Source organism: Guillardia theta (genome assembly GCF_000315625.1).
Source record: "Guillardia theta CCMP2712 unplaced genomic scaffold GUITHscaffold_150, whole genome shotgun sequence".
Taxonomy (NCBI): Eukaryota; class Cryptophyceae; order Pyrenomonadales; family Geminigeraceae; genus Guillardia; species Guillardia theta.
Window position 1 is genome coordinate 4,803 of NW_005434524.1, and position 16,554 is coordinate 21,356.

At 50.1% G+C, this 16,554-nt stretch overlaps 3 protein-coding genes across 3 annotated transcripts; 1 reads left to right on the forward strand and 2 right to left on the reverse strand.

Annotated features, from left to right (window-relative positions):
- Positions 1-3,263: 3,263 nt before the first annotated feature.
- On the forward strand, positions 3,264-3,838 carry GUITHDRAFT_155797 (hypothetical protein; the record flags this gene model as incomplete). Its single annotated transcript, XM_005821173.1, has 1 exon — positions 3,264-3,838. A coding segment is annotated over exon 1 (506 nt), but the record flags the coding sequence as incomplete, so codon positions are not given.
- Positions 3,839-11,828: 7,990 nt separating this feature from the next.
- On the reverse strand, positions 11,829-12,220 carry GUITHDRAFT_119545 (hypothetical protein; the record flags this gene model as incomplete). The annotated part of the gene is made up of 2 exons (XM_005821174.1): positions 11,829-12,132; positions 12,180-12,220. The coding sequence occupies 2 exons, from the start codon at positions 12,218-12,220 to the stop codon at positions 11,829-11,831; spliced, it is 345 nt and encodes a 114-aa protein (XP_005821231.1).
- A 776-nt stretch (positions 12,221-12,996) lies between these two features.
- Positions 12,997-15,528, reverse strand: GUITHDRAFT_119546 (hypothetical protein; the record flags this gene model as incomplete). The annotated part of the gene is made up of 5 exons (XM_005821175.1): positions 12,997-13,281; positions 13,343-14,336; positions 14,460-14,700; positions 14,752-15,084; positions 15,141-15,528. The coding sequence occupies 5 exons, from the start codon at positions 15,526-15,528 to the stop codon at positions 12,997-12,999; spliced, it is 2,241 nt and encodes a 746-aa protein (XP_005821232.1).
- Between the last annotated feature and the right edge of the window lie 1,026 nt (positions 15,529-16,554).

A 16,554-nucleotide genomic window follows, 5' to 3' on the forward strand; every position in this document is an offset into this window, starting at 1 on the left:
TTGGCCCAAGGGTGTCAAGCGAGGAAAAGATCAGGATGATGGTAGAGCGAGAATGCAGCGAATAAGAGAAGCTGGTCAGGCTCAGTTTACTTTGTGTAAGAAAATGCCAATGCTTTGTACATGTTAGGTTACAAAGAAAGAGGCAAGATGGCTCTGGTATGAGACTCGAGAAGAAAGATATATTCAAAAGGGTATGTCCATTTTCATCTGCATGATTCAATCGGATCCAACATCCGATTAACTGCTCCTGATACCATGTCAGTCTAGTCACAACAAAGATATCAGCACCTTGAAAATTTCCAGTGCTTCGACTCGAGGTGAAGGAAATGAAATATGATTTACAATGCTATAAGGGGTATCGTTTTGTCGCTCAAAGCGTCTTGATTGTAAGTCATGAAATAGAACACGACATGCAATCAATTTGCAAGTCATGCCTTCATGTGGTACCTCATCACTGCCATTTGATGAATGCACTGGTATTCCTTGAAACTCTTTACATGCCTTGGCAATACTCTTGCATATTGCTCAGACCGCCCTCAAGCCCGACTCTTTGCAGCAGATTCCTATGAAACAAGTATAGATCATGCTGTCTCCGTGACATGCTTCATGACTTCCTACTTATTGCTCATGAGAGTCAATGTCATCCATCGTACAGCGCCACTAGCGGACGGTCCGTGCGGAGTACTCCTTATTCAAGCTGCTAAAATCTATGATGATCAACCCTCTTTACATGTGTTTGCAATCACAGAGATGTTTTCAGACTGCTGCGCTCACACCAGATTCTGCAGGGATTGCCTCTGCTTGTCCTGGTCTGAGCTCTCCTGCTGCAGATGAGTCACGTCTGCGTAACATTCACTTGCTACCCTTGGATATGCAACCAGGGAAGGGAAGGGGCAAGGCTTGAGAGCTCCCTCTGATCTACAAGGGTGGTCTATGTTGGTCGGAGGCAGGGTAGGGTCCAAAACTTGACCCCATCGGAGAAGGGACTTTCACTGGGAAACAGGTGGGTCCAAAGCATCATAGTTTGAACAGGGGAGGTACCGCATAAACTATTTTGGTACAAGTTTTCCTAACAGTACTCGAATATGTACCATAAAATTGGTACTGTTGGTACAATTATTTGCTACCAGGAAGTACCCTACCCCCTTAAACAGGTCCCAACCAATTTGAATCAGCTCCCAGCCGTCTGACCCACCCCAGACCCCAACTGCCATTTGCTATTCACATGTGTGGAAGGATACCCCCACAGAAAACTATTGGAAACCAGAGGGGTCAGTTGAGAGCGACAACGCTATGTCATGCGGCCCATGACCATGCGCCATGGATGGTTTGCCCATGAGCCGCGCTTGCCCCCATCGGACTACATCGACTCTCTTACCCTTCTTGCCGTTCATAGCGTATGTTGTACCTCCAGCAGTTGCTTGATTGCTGCTGTCTTGATGCCTTCCCATTCCGTGTCCTCCACCCTTAGCCTCCTGAAATTCTCATGCCATTCCCTCTCCATGATCGATCCTTTCACTCCTGCTATGAATGTTGCTTGTTCCACTTCATGGTCAGGTAGCAAAGCTGTGATTTCTGCTCGTAGGGGGGCATATTTCTCTTCCTTTTCCTGAAATTTCTTCTTCAGGCATTCCAGACTTGTAACCCTAAACCCTAAACCCTAAACCCTAAACCCTGTCTTACTGTACAAGATCTGTCTTACTGTACCGTTTTATTTAATTTTACAAGATCTGTCTTACTGTATTACTGTATTATATATGACCGGTACAGTAAGACAGATCTTGTAAAATTAAATAAAACTGATTGGTACAAACCAGGTACTCCTGTCTTAAAAGTAGTTGTAAAACTTACCCAATATATGAGAGTTTCCATAAAGTGTTGATAATAACATTAATTGCCCTCCAACCATCTCATAAACCCTAAACCCTAATTCTAATAAACTCAACTACTACTACTAGGGTTTTTAGGGCTATTATTATTATTATCCTAGTTAGATCCCAATCCGCGATGCCGTGGCGATGTCCTAACTGCAAGGCAAGGGAGCAGCGATGAGATGCTACAACCTTCACTCTCATACTTGATTGAGATGCTTCCTTTACTCCCGAACATCTTTTCCTCTTGATCATTCACTTGCTGGAAGCACTTTGATGGCCTCCTGACTCGAAATACTGCAGATCGATGTCGATCCTCGTACCGATGACAGCACAAAATGCGTAATTTGAATAGCTCCTTGTTGCCGTCATCTGACTTTGCATCTCTTACGTGTTACCATGGATTGGCAATTCTTCTTGGGAAGGCGGTAAGCAATTTGTCTGTTTGAACCATGTGCTTGCTTTGAACGATTGGCTGACATGGTTTTCAATCTTATTGCTTCTTGCTCGGATGGACTGCTTTTGGCATTGGATAGGCGGTAAGTGACGCTTATGAAACATGCTCTCAGGGGACGTTTGGCTAACATGTTTTTTGCAAATTCCTGGTTTTTCCTTGCTTACATGGACTGAATTCGTCTTAATAGAATGTAAGTGTCACTCCATATATGCGGCCAGGGGACGATAGACTGACATGTATTTTGCGAATTCCTGTTTTTTCCTTGGTTGCATGGATGAAATCGGTCTTCATAGGATGTAAGTGTCATATCATATGATGCGCTCAGGGACGATTAGACATACATTTGATTTTACGATTTCTTTTTGTGTCTGCTCGGATGGGTTGCGAATGGGGCTGGATAGGTTGTAAGTATCTTGATTAAATGATGCGGTCAGGGAACAATCGGCTGACATCTGTGTTGCAAATCTTATCACTTTTCGCTCGGATGGATGAAACTTGGGCCCGATAGTATGTAAGTAACGATTATGAATGATGCAGGGAACGATCGGCTGACATCTGTGTTGCAAATCTTATCGCTTTTCGCTCGGATGGATGCAATGTTGCTGGATAGGCGGTAAGTGACGCTTATGAAACATGCTCTCAGGGGACGAAAGACTGACATGTATTTTGCAAATTCCTGGTTTTTCCTTGCTTACATGGATTATATTCGCCTTCATAGAATGTAAGTGTCATATCATATGATGCGCTCAGGGATCGATTGGACTGACATATGGTTTTGCGTTTTTTCCTTTTCGCATCGGCTGGGATGTGAATTGGACTGGATAGTATGTAAGTAACAATCTTGAAAGATGCGGTCAGAGAATGATTGGCTGACATGTATTTTGCAATTCGGGTCTCTGCTGGCATGCTCTGGGTTGCGGCTGTTTTTTTTCTAGTGCTGCGTTTGCTACTACGACGATCAAACTGAAGATAAAAGGCAAGAACGCATGTGCCAGCACTGCAAGGATCGACGTTCCTGCGTGCACAACCTTGAGCAAGATCTTGTATCGTCAAGACCCAGTTGGCAGGGCACCATCGCCAAGATTGAGAAGGTCCGCAAATACGCTAACAACTTGAGGAAGCCGTTTGCCGAGAGACTGGACCTAGTCAAGTGCCACTACATCTTCGGGATGCAAGGGATAGATACCTCTGCTGTCGATGAGTTGAAGCAGCTCCTGTCGCGCGGGGAGCTCGGGAGCTGCTACAACGCCGAGGAAGGCATGCTCAACATGTCTTTGCGGACAGATACGATGAAACGATATGTGATACGAGATCTGAGGATGAAGAGCCTGCCTCGCTGGATCTCCGAGCTCGGTGTCGCTTTTAAAGTCATCGACGTGTCCGGTAACCCCAGCCTCTCCCGCCTTCCCTTGGACGAGCTCTGCAGCATGGAGTCTAGCCTGCAGGAGGTCAAGTGTGAGAGCTGCGTCAGGCTGCAGCTGCCTCCCCCTGAGATCGCCAGTCAGGGAGGAGCAGCTGCTTTCACGTACCTGCAGAGTGTCAAGAGAGACAGCAAGGCGAACAAGCGTATCAACCTCATCCTTATAGGCAACGGAGAGGCAGGCAAGACGAGCGTGCTAAGAGCTCTGAGGTCAGACAAGGACAAGGCGGACAAGATCGAGGTAGACAGGAGGACGATCGGGATAGACCTGCACGAGTGGAAGCCTGAGGACGCTGACGGGCTGACGTTTGACGTGATGGACTTCGGGGGGCAGCAGATCTACGCCAAGACGAACCAGTACTTCATCGTGAGGCGGGCCTTGTACCTGCTGGTGTGGAGCGTGAGGGCGAAGCGAGACAAGCAGAGCAAAGAGGATGGAGGGGGAGGCATGGAGGAGCTGAAGAAGATGATCTCTACATGGCTGCGAGCTACGCAAGCGCGAGTGCCGGGAGCGAGCGTGTTGCTCGTAGTAACGCACATTGATCTTGCCGGGGAGAGCGAGGTGACGGATCAGTGTGAGGAGGTGAAGGCATGTGTGGAAGAGGAGCTGAAGAAGATGGCGGAGGAAGACGATGAGAACATCCTGCCGTTGCACGTTATCAATGATGGCGCGAGCTTCCGGGTGAACTGTCTTGAGGGACATGGAGTGAAGGAGCTGCGACGATCTGTGTGCAAGACTGCAAAGGACCTGCTGTGGTGGGAGGAAAGAATCCCTGGACCTTATCTGAGACTGAGAGAGGCTGTGGAGAAGCGAAAGTCGGGGTCTGTCTCGTACGTCAAGGTAGAGGAGTACAAGGAGATGTTGAGAGAGTCAGGGGTCAACGAGAAAGAGCACAAGGTGGTGACAAGCTTCTTGCACGACATGGGCGTGCTCAAGTACTTCGGTCATGAACTCAGTGCGGATGAAAGCAAGAGAGACCAAGGCAAGTACTCCGTCGAGGACACGGTCTTCATCGATCCCGTGTGGATGATCGATGTGTTCAAGGGGGTGATGCGACATGACTGGGAGCACCTGCTCGACTTCTTCCAGCAGGACCCCCAGCAGGGCCCGACGAAGTCCAAGAAGACGAAGAAGCTGCTGCACCTGGGTATTATAGACGAGGACATGTTGATGTACTTGTGGCCACAGCGAGACAGTGACTTCTGGCGCAATGCGAAGACAGACAAGACATCAAGATCGGAAGAGGTAGGCTTCATCAAGAGCCATGTGGAGGTGCAGGAGGCGGTGGCTCTGCTTCGGGGCTGCGATCTGGCGCACTTCCTTGGCGTGGGGATGAAGGACTTGAAGGATACAGACAACAAGAGCAGAGAGCTGCTGTGTCCCGGCATCATCCCGTCGTTCACGCATGAGCACAAGCGAGCAGTGACGGACAAGGACAAGCAGTCGCTGTGCGCAGCTCTCGAGTGCGAGTACAACATCTTCCCCGCAGGCTTCATTGACAGGCTGGTCGTGCTGTGCGCTGCTCGACACTTTGAGGTAGACTGCAGCGGCTCTATGGCGGTGATGAAGGGCTGGGGCCGGACGCTGCTGGTGAGCTGGCGGGAAGACAATGACAAGCACGTGCTGAGAGCTGATGCGTCGACGAGGCAGCAGATCGAGAACTTGCAAGAGGACTTGAAGCGACTTGAGGCGTTCTTCCCGGGGATGAATCGAAGAAGCAACGAGGAGAGGTCCGGCAAAGAGGCCGTGCAGGTAGGGATCTTCACGCATGGAGAGAGATCAGGAGAATGTGGGCTGGATATTGAAAGATCAGTGAAGGAGCTTTACAAGGCAGAGAACCTCCCTCTAGGTCTTACTTGTCAGATTCATCTATGTGACCGACGTGGAGATGCTGGTGATGAAAGTCTCGTGAACATCTTGTGTATATCGACAGAGTGTGTTGATGAGCAGGGAGCTATGCAAAGAGAAAGTAGCTTCAGCAAGCTGTGGAACACATTGACAGCGAGCAAAGCAGTTATCATCCCCGTCGTATTGCCAGACTACTACGACAAGCAGATCAAGCAGAAGAACAGGTTCAACGATTGGTGGCCGCGGGAGATACAAGGGATGGAGCGATACCGGATCTTTCACGAGTACAAGAAAGAAGATGAAGTATCGAATGATGAATCATCGAAAGACAAAATATCAGTATATGAAAAGTCAATGCGAACGTTGTACGACGGCATCATCAAGAAGCTTCATCAGGGACGAGGAAGCTTCGAAGACTTGTACGAGGTCACCAGTCAGAACGAGCTTCTGTGCCAAGCTTGCTTGCATGATAGGTCTGAGTCTCAACCTGCCTCCCAAGGTGATCGAGCCGTGGGCAGGTTTGATCCGTCGAAGATCAAGGCAGCGCTAGATAAAGAAACCAGGGGTATGACAGACAGGCAGCAAGAGCTGGAGCAGGAATATGTCATCAAACACAAGATCATGATCAAAGCAATCACTTGCACAAGGGGTCATACGACAACCGTGAAGGAGGTGCTGGCGTTCAATGACTCGAGCTCCCCGTGTCCGTCTTGCTTGAAGGACAAGAGAGTCCCGCACTTCTTCAGCCGACCCAAGTGCTTGAGCATGCTCGCTCGCGATCTAACGGCTAAAATTCACTGCGACGGATGTCAGAGAGAGGTGGACGTGCTGGACATCACGCCGCCTCAGGTGTTCTTGAGCTACCAGTGGGGGCACGACAACTCGACGCAGAAGATGGTGAGGGATGTGAAGCGGCGGATCGAGGAGCAGACAAGCCTGCAGTGCTGGTTCGACGTGGAGGGAGGGATCAACCCCGGGGAAGATCACATGCAGAAGATGGAGCAGGGAGTGTCTCGATGCGAGGTGGTTGTGGTCTTTATGAGCGACAAGTACGTCAAGAGCGGCAACTGCAGGAGAGAGTTTGCTCGGGCGTGTGAGACAGAGAAGTACATCATCCCTGTGCTGGTGCCGGTGCTGTATGAAGAAAGTCGAGACTCAAAAGACTTGGAGTCAGAATCAGGCTGGAAGGGCGACAAGGAGGGTGAAGACTGGTGGAAGAGAATTGCGGAACTAGAGAAGGAGACAAGTGAAGCTGCCAACAAGGTCAAGGTCGACTGGAAGTTTCTCGCGTCATTCTCGAAGCCCTTGAAGATTCAAGCAAAGAGGGAGCAGCAAGAACAAGAGCAGAAAGAGAAGAACCATGATGGTTTGCATGTGTCAGGGCTGGAGGCGCTGGTGGCAGCAGTGCAGGCGAGGGTTTACCGGGGAGGCGTCGTATTTCACGACCAAAAGGAACTGCTCAACAGCATTCTTGATCGTACAAGCCTGCTGCAGTCAAAGATGCGGTCAGGGATTGACAACCCTGATGATCTACCTTGACTCTGTGAGGATAAAATAAGCTAGCTAACTGAAGTATACGTGAGCATCAGGAATTCGAATTAGTCGAATTAAACTCACGCATCAATTGACGAAGAAATGGCGTCGTCAATTCACGAAATGACAACCAAGAATCAGACGCAGTATTATCATAACCTTTCCATCTGATCAAGTACTGCACACGACGACCTTTCCCACGACGTGCTAAGATACGATCAACTTCGTAGAACTCACCATCGGGATACACAATGGGCTCAGGCTGTGCAACCTTATTGTTGAAACACTCGTCACGAAGATGATACGGTCGAAGCTTCGAAACGTTGAACACTGTGATCTTATGCATTTCCTGAAATCTGGAAGTAATCTCCAACTTGACTGTGCTGTCAGAAACCTTCCCCACAACAGTAAAGGGACCCACGAAAGGCAACATCATCTTGGGTATTGGCACTGACCACTTCAAATCCTTGGTAGACAACATCACCCTATCTCCAACCTTGTATTCGTAAGACCTTCGTTGTTTCGACAACCTCCTTTCTGTATGAATTTGTTGTACACACAACCTTCGGGAAGGAGGGAGAGCACCAGAGCAACCACTGTGCGGTATGAGTCTTTGGTCCGGTGTACCACATCGCTCCCACTGCTCGGAAGCGTTGGAATAACTTTTCCACTTCACGAGGTACTGCAGTCCACGACCACACTTGCGCTTGGCAAGAATCTGTTCAACTTCGATCTCGGGTCCATGACGAGTTTCGATGCTCGAGGAGCAGCGCAAGGGCGACAGCGAGGGAGGGAGAGAGAGCGAGAAGAAGAGGAGGGGATTGGTTTAGGTGGGTTTAGGTGGATGGGAATGTAAGGGGGAGTGGGAGGGGAGTAAATAATCTGAAAGAGTGGCTCGAGATTAACAGCCTGCTTGCTCATCAGTATCTTCATGCAGTCGGACAACAGCTCGCTTCTCTCATTCATCCTTCCGAAAGAGTGCTCGCAGGTGCCTTCTCTCTCCTCCTCCTCCTCCTCCTCCTCCTCCTCCTCCTGATCCATACTTGATCTCTCTCATGCTGGCAGACATGCTAATGAGGCAGCAGTTGTCGACGAGATTCTCAGTCCGGTAAGGGGTATCAAGACTTGGCCATGCAGCTCTCTCAGCTATCTGGGAGCGCATGCCCGCCTACCCCCACTTGTCATACCCGTACCTATACACCCCTACCACACCTCAGCAAGACCTTAGTACTGATATGATCAGTGCTGCTGCCTTCATTTCCTCCCCCTTCTACCGATGGATCTTCAGTAATCTTGAAAGGTACTGTTCAGTTAGTGGAAGGGACAAACAAGAGCAAGCGGCAAAGGTATGGTCACCACAAACATTGATGCAAGTGGAGGTTTATGTAAAATCGCCAGGTTTTTGTCGCACGAAACTCGTTGATACAACGCATCCGTCAAGTGATCAACTGGCCTTGCTCCATTCGAACTTGTCTACGGCAGGAACGTCAAAACTCAACTGGCTCTCTAACCTGCGTCAGCCTCAGCTGAAGACCCAGAGTCTATCAGAGAAGCTATCGAAGTTCACATGTAAGCCGCTCACGACGCCATGGATCTAATCCCTAGATCAACCGAGCAGCAGCTCGACCAGCGTCCTCATCGATCTCTTCATTGCCGCAGGTCCACCCGTACCTTGCATGCATGCCTTTATTTTCCACATTCTTCACCCTGAAGCTGTTGAGATTCTCCTTTGGAACGACAAACACTATCTCCACCTTCCAGCCTTCATCCTTCCCAATGCCCAAAAGTTGCAGGCACTGTGCCATGTACCGTAATTTAAGGTCATGCGGCTGCCTAGTCGTGACCTGCACAAAGCGCACAAATTTTTCACTCCAGTCAACAATCACTGCATCGTAGCCCCCCTGATTTCATTTCAATGGCTTCAGGCCCACCCTTGCTACTTTTGTCATTTCCCGCAGCTTATTGATTTCCATTGCTGCCAGCCTTATCACGTTACAGCTTTTCCAATCGTCGCCTTTCTCGGACCTCGTGGTAAGCTGCAGCCCTGCCCCTCCTATCCGAGCAAAGAACAGCATCTCAAACAACCAACCCCGAAGTGTCGGATTCTCAGTTGCGTCAACGCGTTCTTCAATCTTCCTCACAAACGATTCTCCAAGCTTCTGTGCTAGCTCCATGGAAACAAACCTGCTGACAAGCGTCCAGTGCACCTCGTCTCGCTTGATCTGTCCTATGTTCAAACATATATTGGCGTGAGCCTCCTACAATCTGATACTTTGACTCGATTTCTCATTCGCATCTTGCTCAGAAATCTTCTTTGCTCGAGAGGGAAAGGAAATGAGAGTGGAGAAAGCAAAGGTGACAGAAGAAACAGAGGAGTTGCAACGGTAAAGCGCGCAAGGCAGTAAACCAAGAAATTGACAACAAGTGGATTACAGAAATTTACACTCACAGAGTTCAATTCATCTTTCTTCTCTGCCTCGTCCTCTCCGCCTTTCAAACGTAGGGGTAGTGGAGATCCAGCGCCTTGGCACGACTTACGGCTCTTGAGCTTGGCATACTTACCTGTCTCAACGGATCGAAGCGCAGATTCGGAGGATAGCAAGAGATGCAAGAAAAAAATTCAATTCCCTCATGATGGACAGTAGAAGTTCTGAAGTTCAAATCAATGTCTCTTGATACCACGAGTATAGCTGAGAGAAATGCGAACGCGAATCAGATTATTTGGATATCTTTCAAGCCTGCAAGCAGAAGTTCATAATTGTGGAGTGGACAGTCCAACTCAGTCCTCTCGTTTGCTCAGGAAATTGTCTCTTTATCTCTGAGGCGTGTTCACTCGCTTCCACCTGGACTCCACTTTACTCATCAGTGCGATGCACATTTTCCTTTGCTTTCCACTTCCCTTCACTTTCCTTCGCTTTCCGTTTCTCATCCTCACCTCACCTCTTGACAGTCTGTTTCTGCTTTGACCTGGCTGGTTGTGATTGATCTCTTCATCTTGGTTACTCTCTAGGCCGGCGGGAGACTCTGGCAGCGGCTCAGATAACCCCACCTCTGCAGCTCAGAGGAAGGGGTACTCTGCCCCCTTCCTCCCATGTATCGCTCGACCTCTTCTCTCTTCTCTCCTCTCTCCCTCTCTCTCTCCCTCCCTCTCGTCTCTCTAATATGCAAACTCGCAAACATGCAGTTCGCTGATGGGAGGGAGCTGGACGGAAGTTTTATGCGCGGAGGAGATGAGAGCTCCAAAAAGGAGGTAGAGAAAGAGATCGAGGGGGTAGTGAAAGAGATCGAGGGGGTAGAGAACGATATTCAGGTTGTAGAGAAAGAGATCAAGAGCGTAGGGCAACAGGAACCGAGGAGGCATGCAGAACTTCTTGAAGACAAGAAGCAGCTTCGCAAGGACAAGAAGCAGCTTTGCAAAGACAAGAAGCAGCTTCGCAAGAAAGAGCAGCAGCTTCGCAAAGACAAGAAGCAGCCAGAGTCAGATGCTGGGCTTGATCACCTCGGCTTGTGGAATGACAAGAAATACTTCCGTGTAGATACCTCTTACTTGATGGTGGTCGGCGATGGGAACAGCCGACACGAGCGTCTGCTCTATTACCCAGAAGCCTTCTTGAAGGAGCATACTTTCCTGAGAGAGCGGGTGCTTGACCGAGGGCACCGACGGCGACGTAATCCCTCTTGTCAGGCTGAATGTTGTAGCAGACGGCTTTTGTGTTCAAGTCGCAGGTAGTGAGGCTGACAGACCAAGGCTGCCGTTTCTGATCAAAGATTTAGGAGTGAGATGCCGCGTCCACCTGCAAGGCGTTCCATTGACAAGGATGGGAATAGCCCGAATACTGCGGCAACGAGGAAACTCTTGGAGGGATTGAGCAGTGTTTCCTCGTTGTACGCCAAGATGATCTGCTACATCAAGCTATGTCATGAAAGAAGTGTCGCGGCTGGCGGTGCCGCGCGCGGCACCATTCTGAAATGAAAAGATCCTTGCAGTGTGGGAGGCGTGAAAGAGCGCCTCCGGGACCCTTCATGAGTCGTCTTGCATCTTTCTGTTTTTGTATCAATGAAATCTCAAAGCATTACTCTACTCTGCTTGGACTCCTCCTCAGTTCAAAGGTGGAAACGCAACCTTCGCCTTCTTCTTCTCCTCGCCTTTCTTCCATCCATATCCCTCCAGCGCCCCACAGTCTTCGACAGGGCTTATCCGGAACACCGGCATCCTCTGATTCAGGATGAGAAAGATGATCTCCACCTTTTCCATGCACGACCTGGAGGAATGCCGAGGGCCGTGAGAGCATCCAGGAAGAAAGAAAGCTTCAGAGCATGCTTCTCTCTCACGGTTACCTGCACAAACACTGCCTTCTTGGCATTCTTGTGTACGATCACAGCATCGTATCCTCCCTGAAGCTCGCTGATCGGCCTAAAGCATACTGCAGTGTGAGGGAGAGAATGATTGCCTTGCAGAGAGATGCGGGAAGGAGCTGCTGCTGCAGAAAGCCTTGGATGGAAAAACTTGTAACGATGAAGCAAGACTCAATAATCACTCAGATGTTGCCGAGTATCTTCAAAGTCTTGGCACGGAGTCGTCTCAGACTGAGCTATCAAGTCACTTTGATAAAATGATTCTCTTGCCTCAAATTCAAGCCTCACTCCTTCGTTTTCTACATGAGACTTCTGGGAACAGAGTGCCATAGTGTGACGAAGCTATCGATCTTCGCGTCTCAAGTATTTTCGCAGACTCTTATCGTCTCGCTCGAAGTCCTCTCTTCCCTGCCAGAGCTTCTCCGCTTGTTCATTGCGGAGGAAGGAAACAGTCACCGGGATCTCCTCAGCACTCGCTATCTCGTCTTCGAATTTCATCTTCAGCTTCTCTTCGTGATTGACATACACCGAGGAGATGCCCAGGAGAGTCATGGAGATGAAGGAAGTCACCTCGTTGCCTGCTGAGGCGGTGTATGTCTCGACCTTCTCCTTCTTGGCTTCTTCAATCTGCTGCATAAACCACTCTCTGGATGCGTCACTCCATCCAGTCAAGCTCACGTCGTGCCTGCTGACATGTCGAGCGGATGGCTTCTGCGATAGCGTCGGGGGTGCATCCCTCCACAGCCTTGCAAGCCTGGGCTGTCCTACTGTTCGGATAACGCTTCGCGAAGCTCTTCACTCTCTCGACGAGATCAGCTTCGAGGACCGAGGCATCCACAAGCTCGCCCTGTGTGTATTGGCATGATCTCCGATACAGCAGGTTACGAACACTTTCATCATAATGAAGAACCATACTTAGAAAGCTATTTGAACTATACAAACCTCTTGCTCGCAGCTTCCTTGGCGCCCTGGCGGCTTCCCCTACACCACGCGTGCAGCCATGGTGCCTGAAATAACCGGCGCTCTAAACCCTAAACCCTAAACCCCGGGCCGGTTCAACGGGTTCACTTGCCAAGTTGACTGTCTGTCGAACTTGAAAGCCAGCGTGGCAGGTTTATCATATTAAGAGCAAGAAAGGCCGCCCCGCGGCAAACTTGGCATTACTGTCAGTATGCAGTACCAAGTTGGCAGCAAGTACCTGCTCCGAGGCTCGGAAGGTACTCGATGTTACTGTGGCCCTGTTTCATTGCCGGAATTCATGTTGTCGCTGACTCTGTACGGTAAATGGTACGGTGGCGACACGGGCAACTGTTTGAGTCTCACCCCCCCCCTTGTGTCTATCAGCAGCATTAAGTTTGAGAGAGGAGAAGTGGGCGACGCCGAGGGACTTCGGCGAGGCTGGTGGAAGCAGAATGAACATAAGAATAAATTTCACATCAGATCCGAGTAGTCGTCTCCCAGCGAGTAGTCGTCTCCCAGCGAGTAGTCGTCTCCCACGACATCCCTGACTCTATCTCAGGAATAGCGTCCTGAACAGCCGCAGGCGCATTTCCAGCAGCTCGTCGGCTTCCATCCTCATCATCGCCGCCTTCCCCAGCCAATCTTTCTTCTCCTGCATCTCCATGATCTTCTGCTCAATGGTCCCTTGGCACATGTAGCGGATGATGGTGACTGGGCGCGTCTGCCCGATGCGGTGGAGCCGATGCATCGCCTGCTCATCAACTGCCGCGTTCCACCATGGTTCCATCATGTAAGCTCTCGACGCCATGGTGAGCGAGAGCCCCACGCCTCCCACCTAGAAGGAGGTCAGAGCGAGGCAAGGGGAGCAGGGGGAAGGAGATCGAAAGGATTGTGACCTTGGTGCTGAGGAGGAGAAGGGCGCCTTGAGGGTAAGTGTCGAAGTCTTGTATCAGCCGCCGGCGCTGGAGGATGCTCGTCTTGCCATCAATGCGAAAGATGGGGATGCCAGCAGCGATCATGGCACTTTCTATCTCATCCAAACATGAGAGGAAGTTGGAAAACACGACGGACTTGACTGTCTTGTCTGCCTGCAGAGCCTCCTGCACATCGAGGAGAAGCGCATGAATCTTGGGGTGAAGCCTCTGCTCCTCCTCTTCCCGCTCCTCCTCTTCCGCTTGCACCCGATCCGTCTGCCTCTCCCCGTCCTCGTCCTCGTCGGATGCGTTGCGAGCAAGGTTCTGTTGAGCCTCCCTCGTTTGCTCTACCGAGAACACGTCGCCCTTTGAAAATTTGCCGCGGCATAGGGGACAGACAGCGTCCCCGCCGGAAGAAAGTTCCAGGAGCTTCATGACACAGTCCTCGCAGAAGCAGTGACAGCAGGACCGAATTACCCGCTTCGTCTCCTCGTCGAGGTCATCCAGGCAGACGACACATTCCATGGTTTCCTCCTTGCCAGAAAGCTTCTCCAACATCTTGTCCGCCTCCTCCCGCGTGAGCAGCTTCGTCGCGTTCTCCTCGTCTCCTGCCTGCTGCGCTTTCTTCCTCTCCATATAACTCAACACGTACCTTGCCCTCTCCATCCTCTGCTGGGAGACCCCGCGAGAGGAGCAGCAGGTCTGTCGGAGGCGGAGGATACACTCGAGCACTGAAGAGTACCTCCTCATGACCGCTGTTCCTCCATGCTCGTCGAGGGCAAAGAAAACAGAGCTGGCGGACTCGAAGAGCAAGTTGTACATGTGGAGGTGATGGCCGTGGAGACGGACAGTGTGAGTCTGGATGGAGAGAGGAGGAAGAGAAGAAGCGAGGAGAGCCTTGGATCGCCTCAAGCAGAATGCCTGCATCACCACCCGCAGTCGCGTGATGCCGAGGGAACCCTGTGTCTTCAAGAGCCTGTCAAGGAAAACCAACGGAATTAGGGTAATTAAAAGTTGAGAGGAGGAGGGAGGAGGAGGAGGAGGAGGAGGAGGAAAAAAGAGGTTTCACTTTTTGACATATGTCAGCCAGGTAGAATACTTGTCGAGCGGTTCCACTCTAAGAAACTGCAAGAGAGACTGGATATCGTCCACATCATTCTGCAATGGCGTTGCTGTCAAACACCACCGGTTGATGGCCGTCAGTTGCAGACAAGCTCGATGACTTCTTGTTTTCCTGTTCTTGATCCAATGCGCTTCATCGAGGATCACTCGCCACCATCTCATGTCGAAGATGTCGATGTTCTGGTTTCCGATGATGTCTTGTTTCGAAGATCGTCGTCCTGTATGATACAAGAGTGATGCAAGATGATAGGATCCACATGCAAACTCACCGTCCTTCTTGGCATGTGTTGCATTGCGATTAAAGAGCCATCTTTGATAAAGATTTCTCAAGGTCTCATAGCTTGTAAGAACAACATCGTAATCAGACAGACTGCGTGAGGACACGTTGCAATTTCTTTGCAGGTACTTCGAGTGCAGTATCATCTTGGTCATCTTGCCATCCTCAATGTGCCTTTCGATCTGCGAGTCCCAGCTTGTCAAGACAGAAACCGGACAGACAATTAGTGTCTTTGCTCGCTTGCATCCACTTTCAGCCTTGTCAGCTCGGAGAGCGCGATCGGGATCGTTGGACAGGATGAGAGAGAGAACCTGTATTGTTTTGCCTGTTTGAACCGCATCACATCATTTGAAGGAGACAGTTGCTCAACATGCAGCTCACCCAATCCCATGTCATCTGCGAGAATTCCACCGAAGATAGGTTCAGGTCGTGAGGTCCTCCGGACTTTTGCGATCACGCTTTCGTAGTGAGATATCCCTCCATACCCCGTCACTTTCTTCCAGAGAGCTGAGTAGACGAATTCATTAGTGCTAGAACGATTGCTGACGTTGTCAGGTTTGAGTTGGCTGTGGAGGTTGTTCCTGTTCCCATCGCTATCGATCAGGTAGCAGTCTTCTTTGTTCAGTGATGCGTTTGTACAAGTGCTCAGAGTTGCGTTTTCTCCTCCTTCCCCATCTTGTCGACATTCTCTACTCAACATCCAGTTAATCCCTCGCAACTGGTAATCGTACAGAGTAGTTCGTAGCCCGAGGGTTCGCAATGTTTCCATGCGGACAAGGGAGAGATCGAGGGAGCTTGTAACATTCTGCAAATCATCAATGATACCCTCCAGCGACTCTTGTGAGTTCTGTACAGTCCCAGCTGTCCGGTTGATCACGATTGGGTTGTCAAAGATTTCTTGGGTAGCATTCACTATGGTGAAGGGTAGTCCTGACCGTCTCAAGGCCTTGATCGCCCTCTCTCGAACATTACTGCCTCCTGACAGTCTGACGTCGCAATGCCACACTTCCTTTCTCTCCTTCTCATCGTTGCGATCCTCTCCTTGCAAACTTTCGTTTTCTTGAAGAATTTTCTGCAGGTACACTCGCGCCCAACAGCGCTTCCTCCAGGATACTGATGGGATGAATTTGCAAAGAAAACGGGCGACTGGTCCGTCCACGAAGCCTACAAGTTGATAAGTTTCGTAAATCTGCAAGAATGTCAATCATTCAAAAGAGGATGAAGTAGTTTTCAACACGAAACAGGAGTTGAAATCCAATCAGTTCATCGCAAAACCCTAGAGTTTGCGAAGAAGCAATGGTTCATCTGAAATCTTCGATATCATATCATCCCATCTCACCTGGCAGACATTTTTCAATATGTCTATGTCTACTTCAAATCCCCAGTGCACATTGACATCTCTCATGCTCTTGGTGAAAACACATGTCGCGTTCATTCTTGCAATGAGCGTACTCGTCCGCTTCTGAGGCTCTCTGTTCGACGATCTCCTCCTTTCCACTCTGCGATGCAAACCGAACGTGAAGGGACTGGCTGTAGGATCCACACCTGCTGCAAGCACTTAGATGAAGACAGGAAGGAGAAGACAAACGGACGGAGACTTGGCTGACGGTGAAAGCAATCGGGAGCTGCAACGGCTGCTTGCATTAGCATGGAGTTTGAATAAGAAAGAAGAGAAGTAAAGGAGTAAAGTATGGAGAATGGAGCCACGAGGAGGTGGTGGAGGATTAGGAAAGAGGAGTAGAAGGGAGGAGGAAGGAGGAAGGAGGAGGAAGGAGGAGGAAGGAGGAGGAGGAAG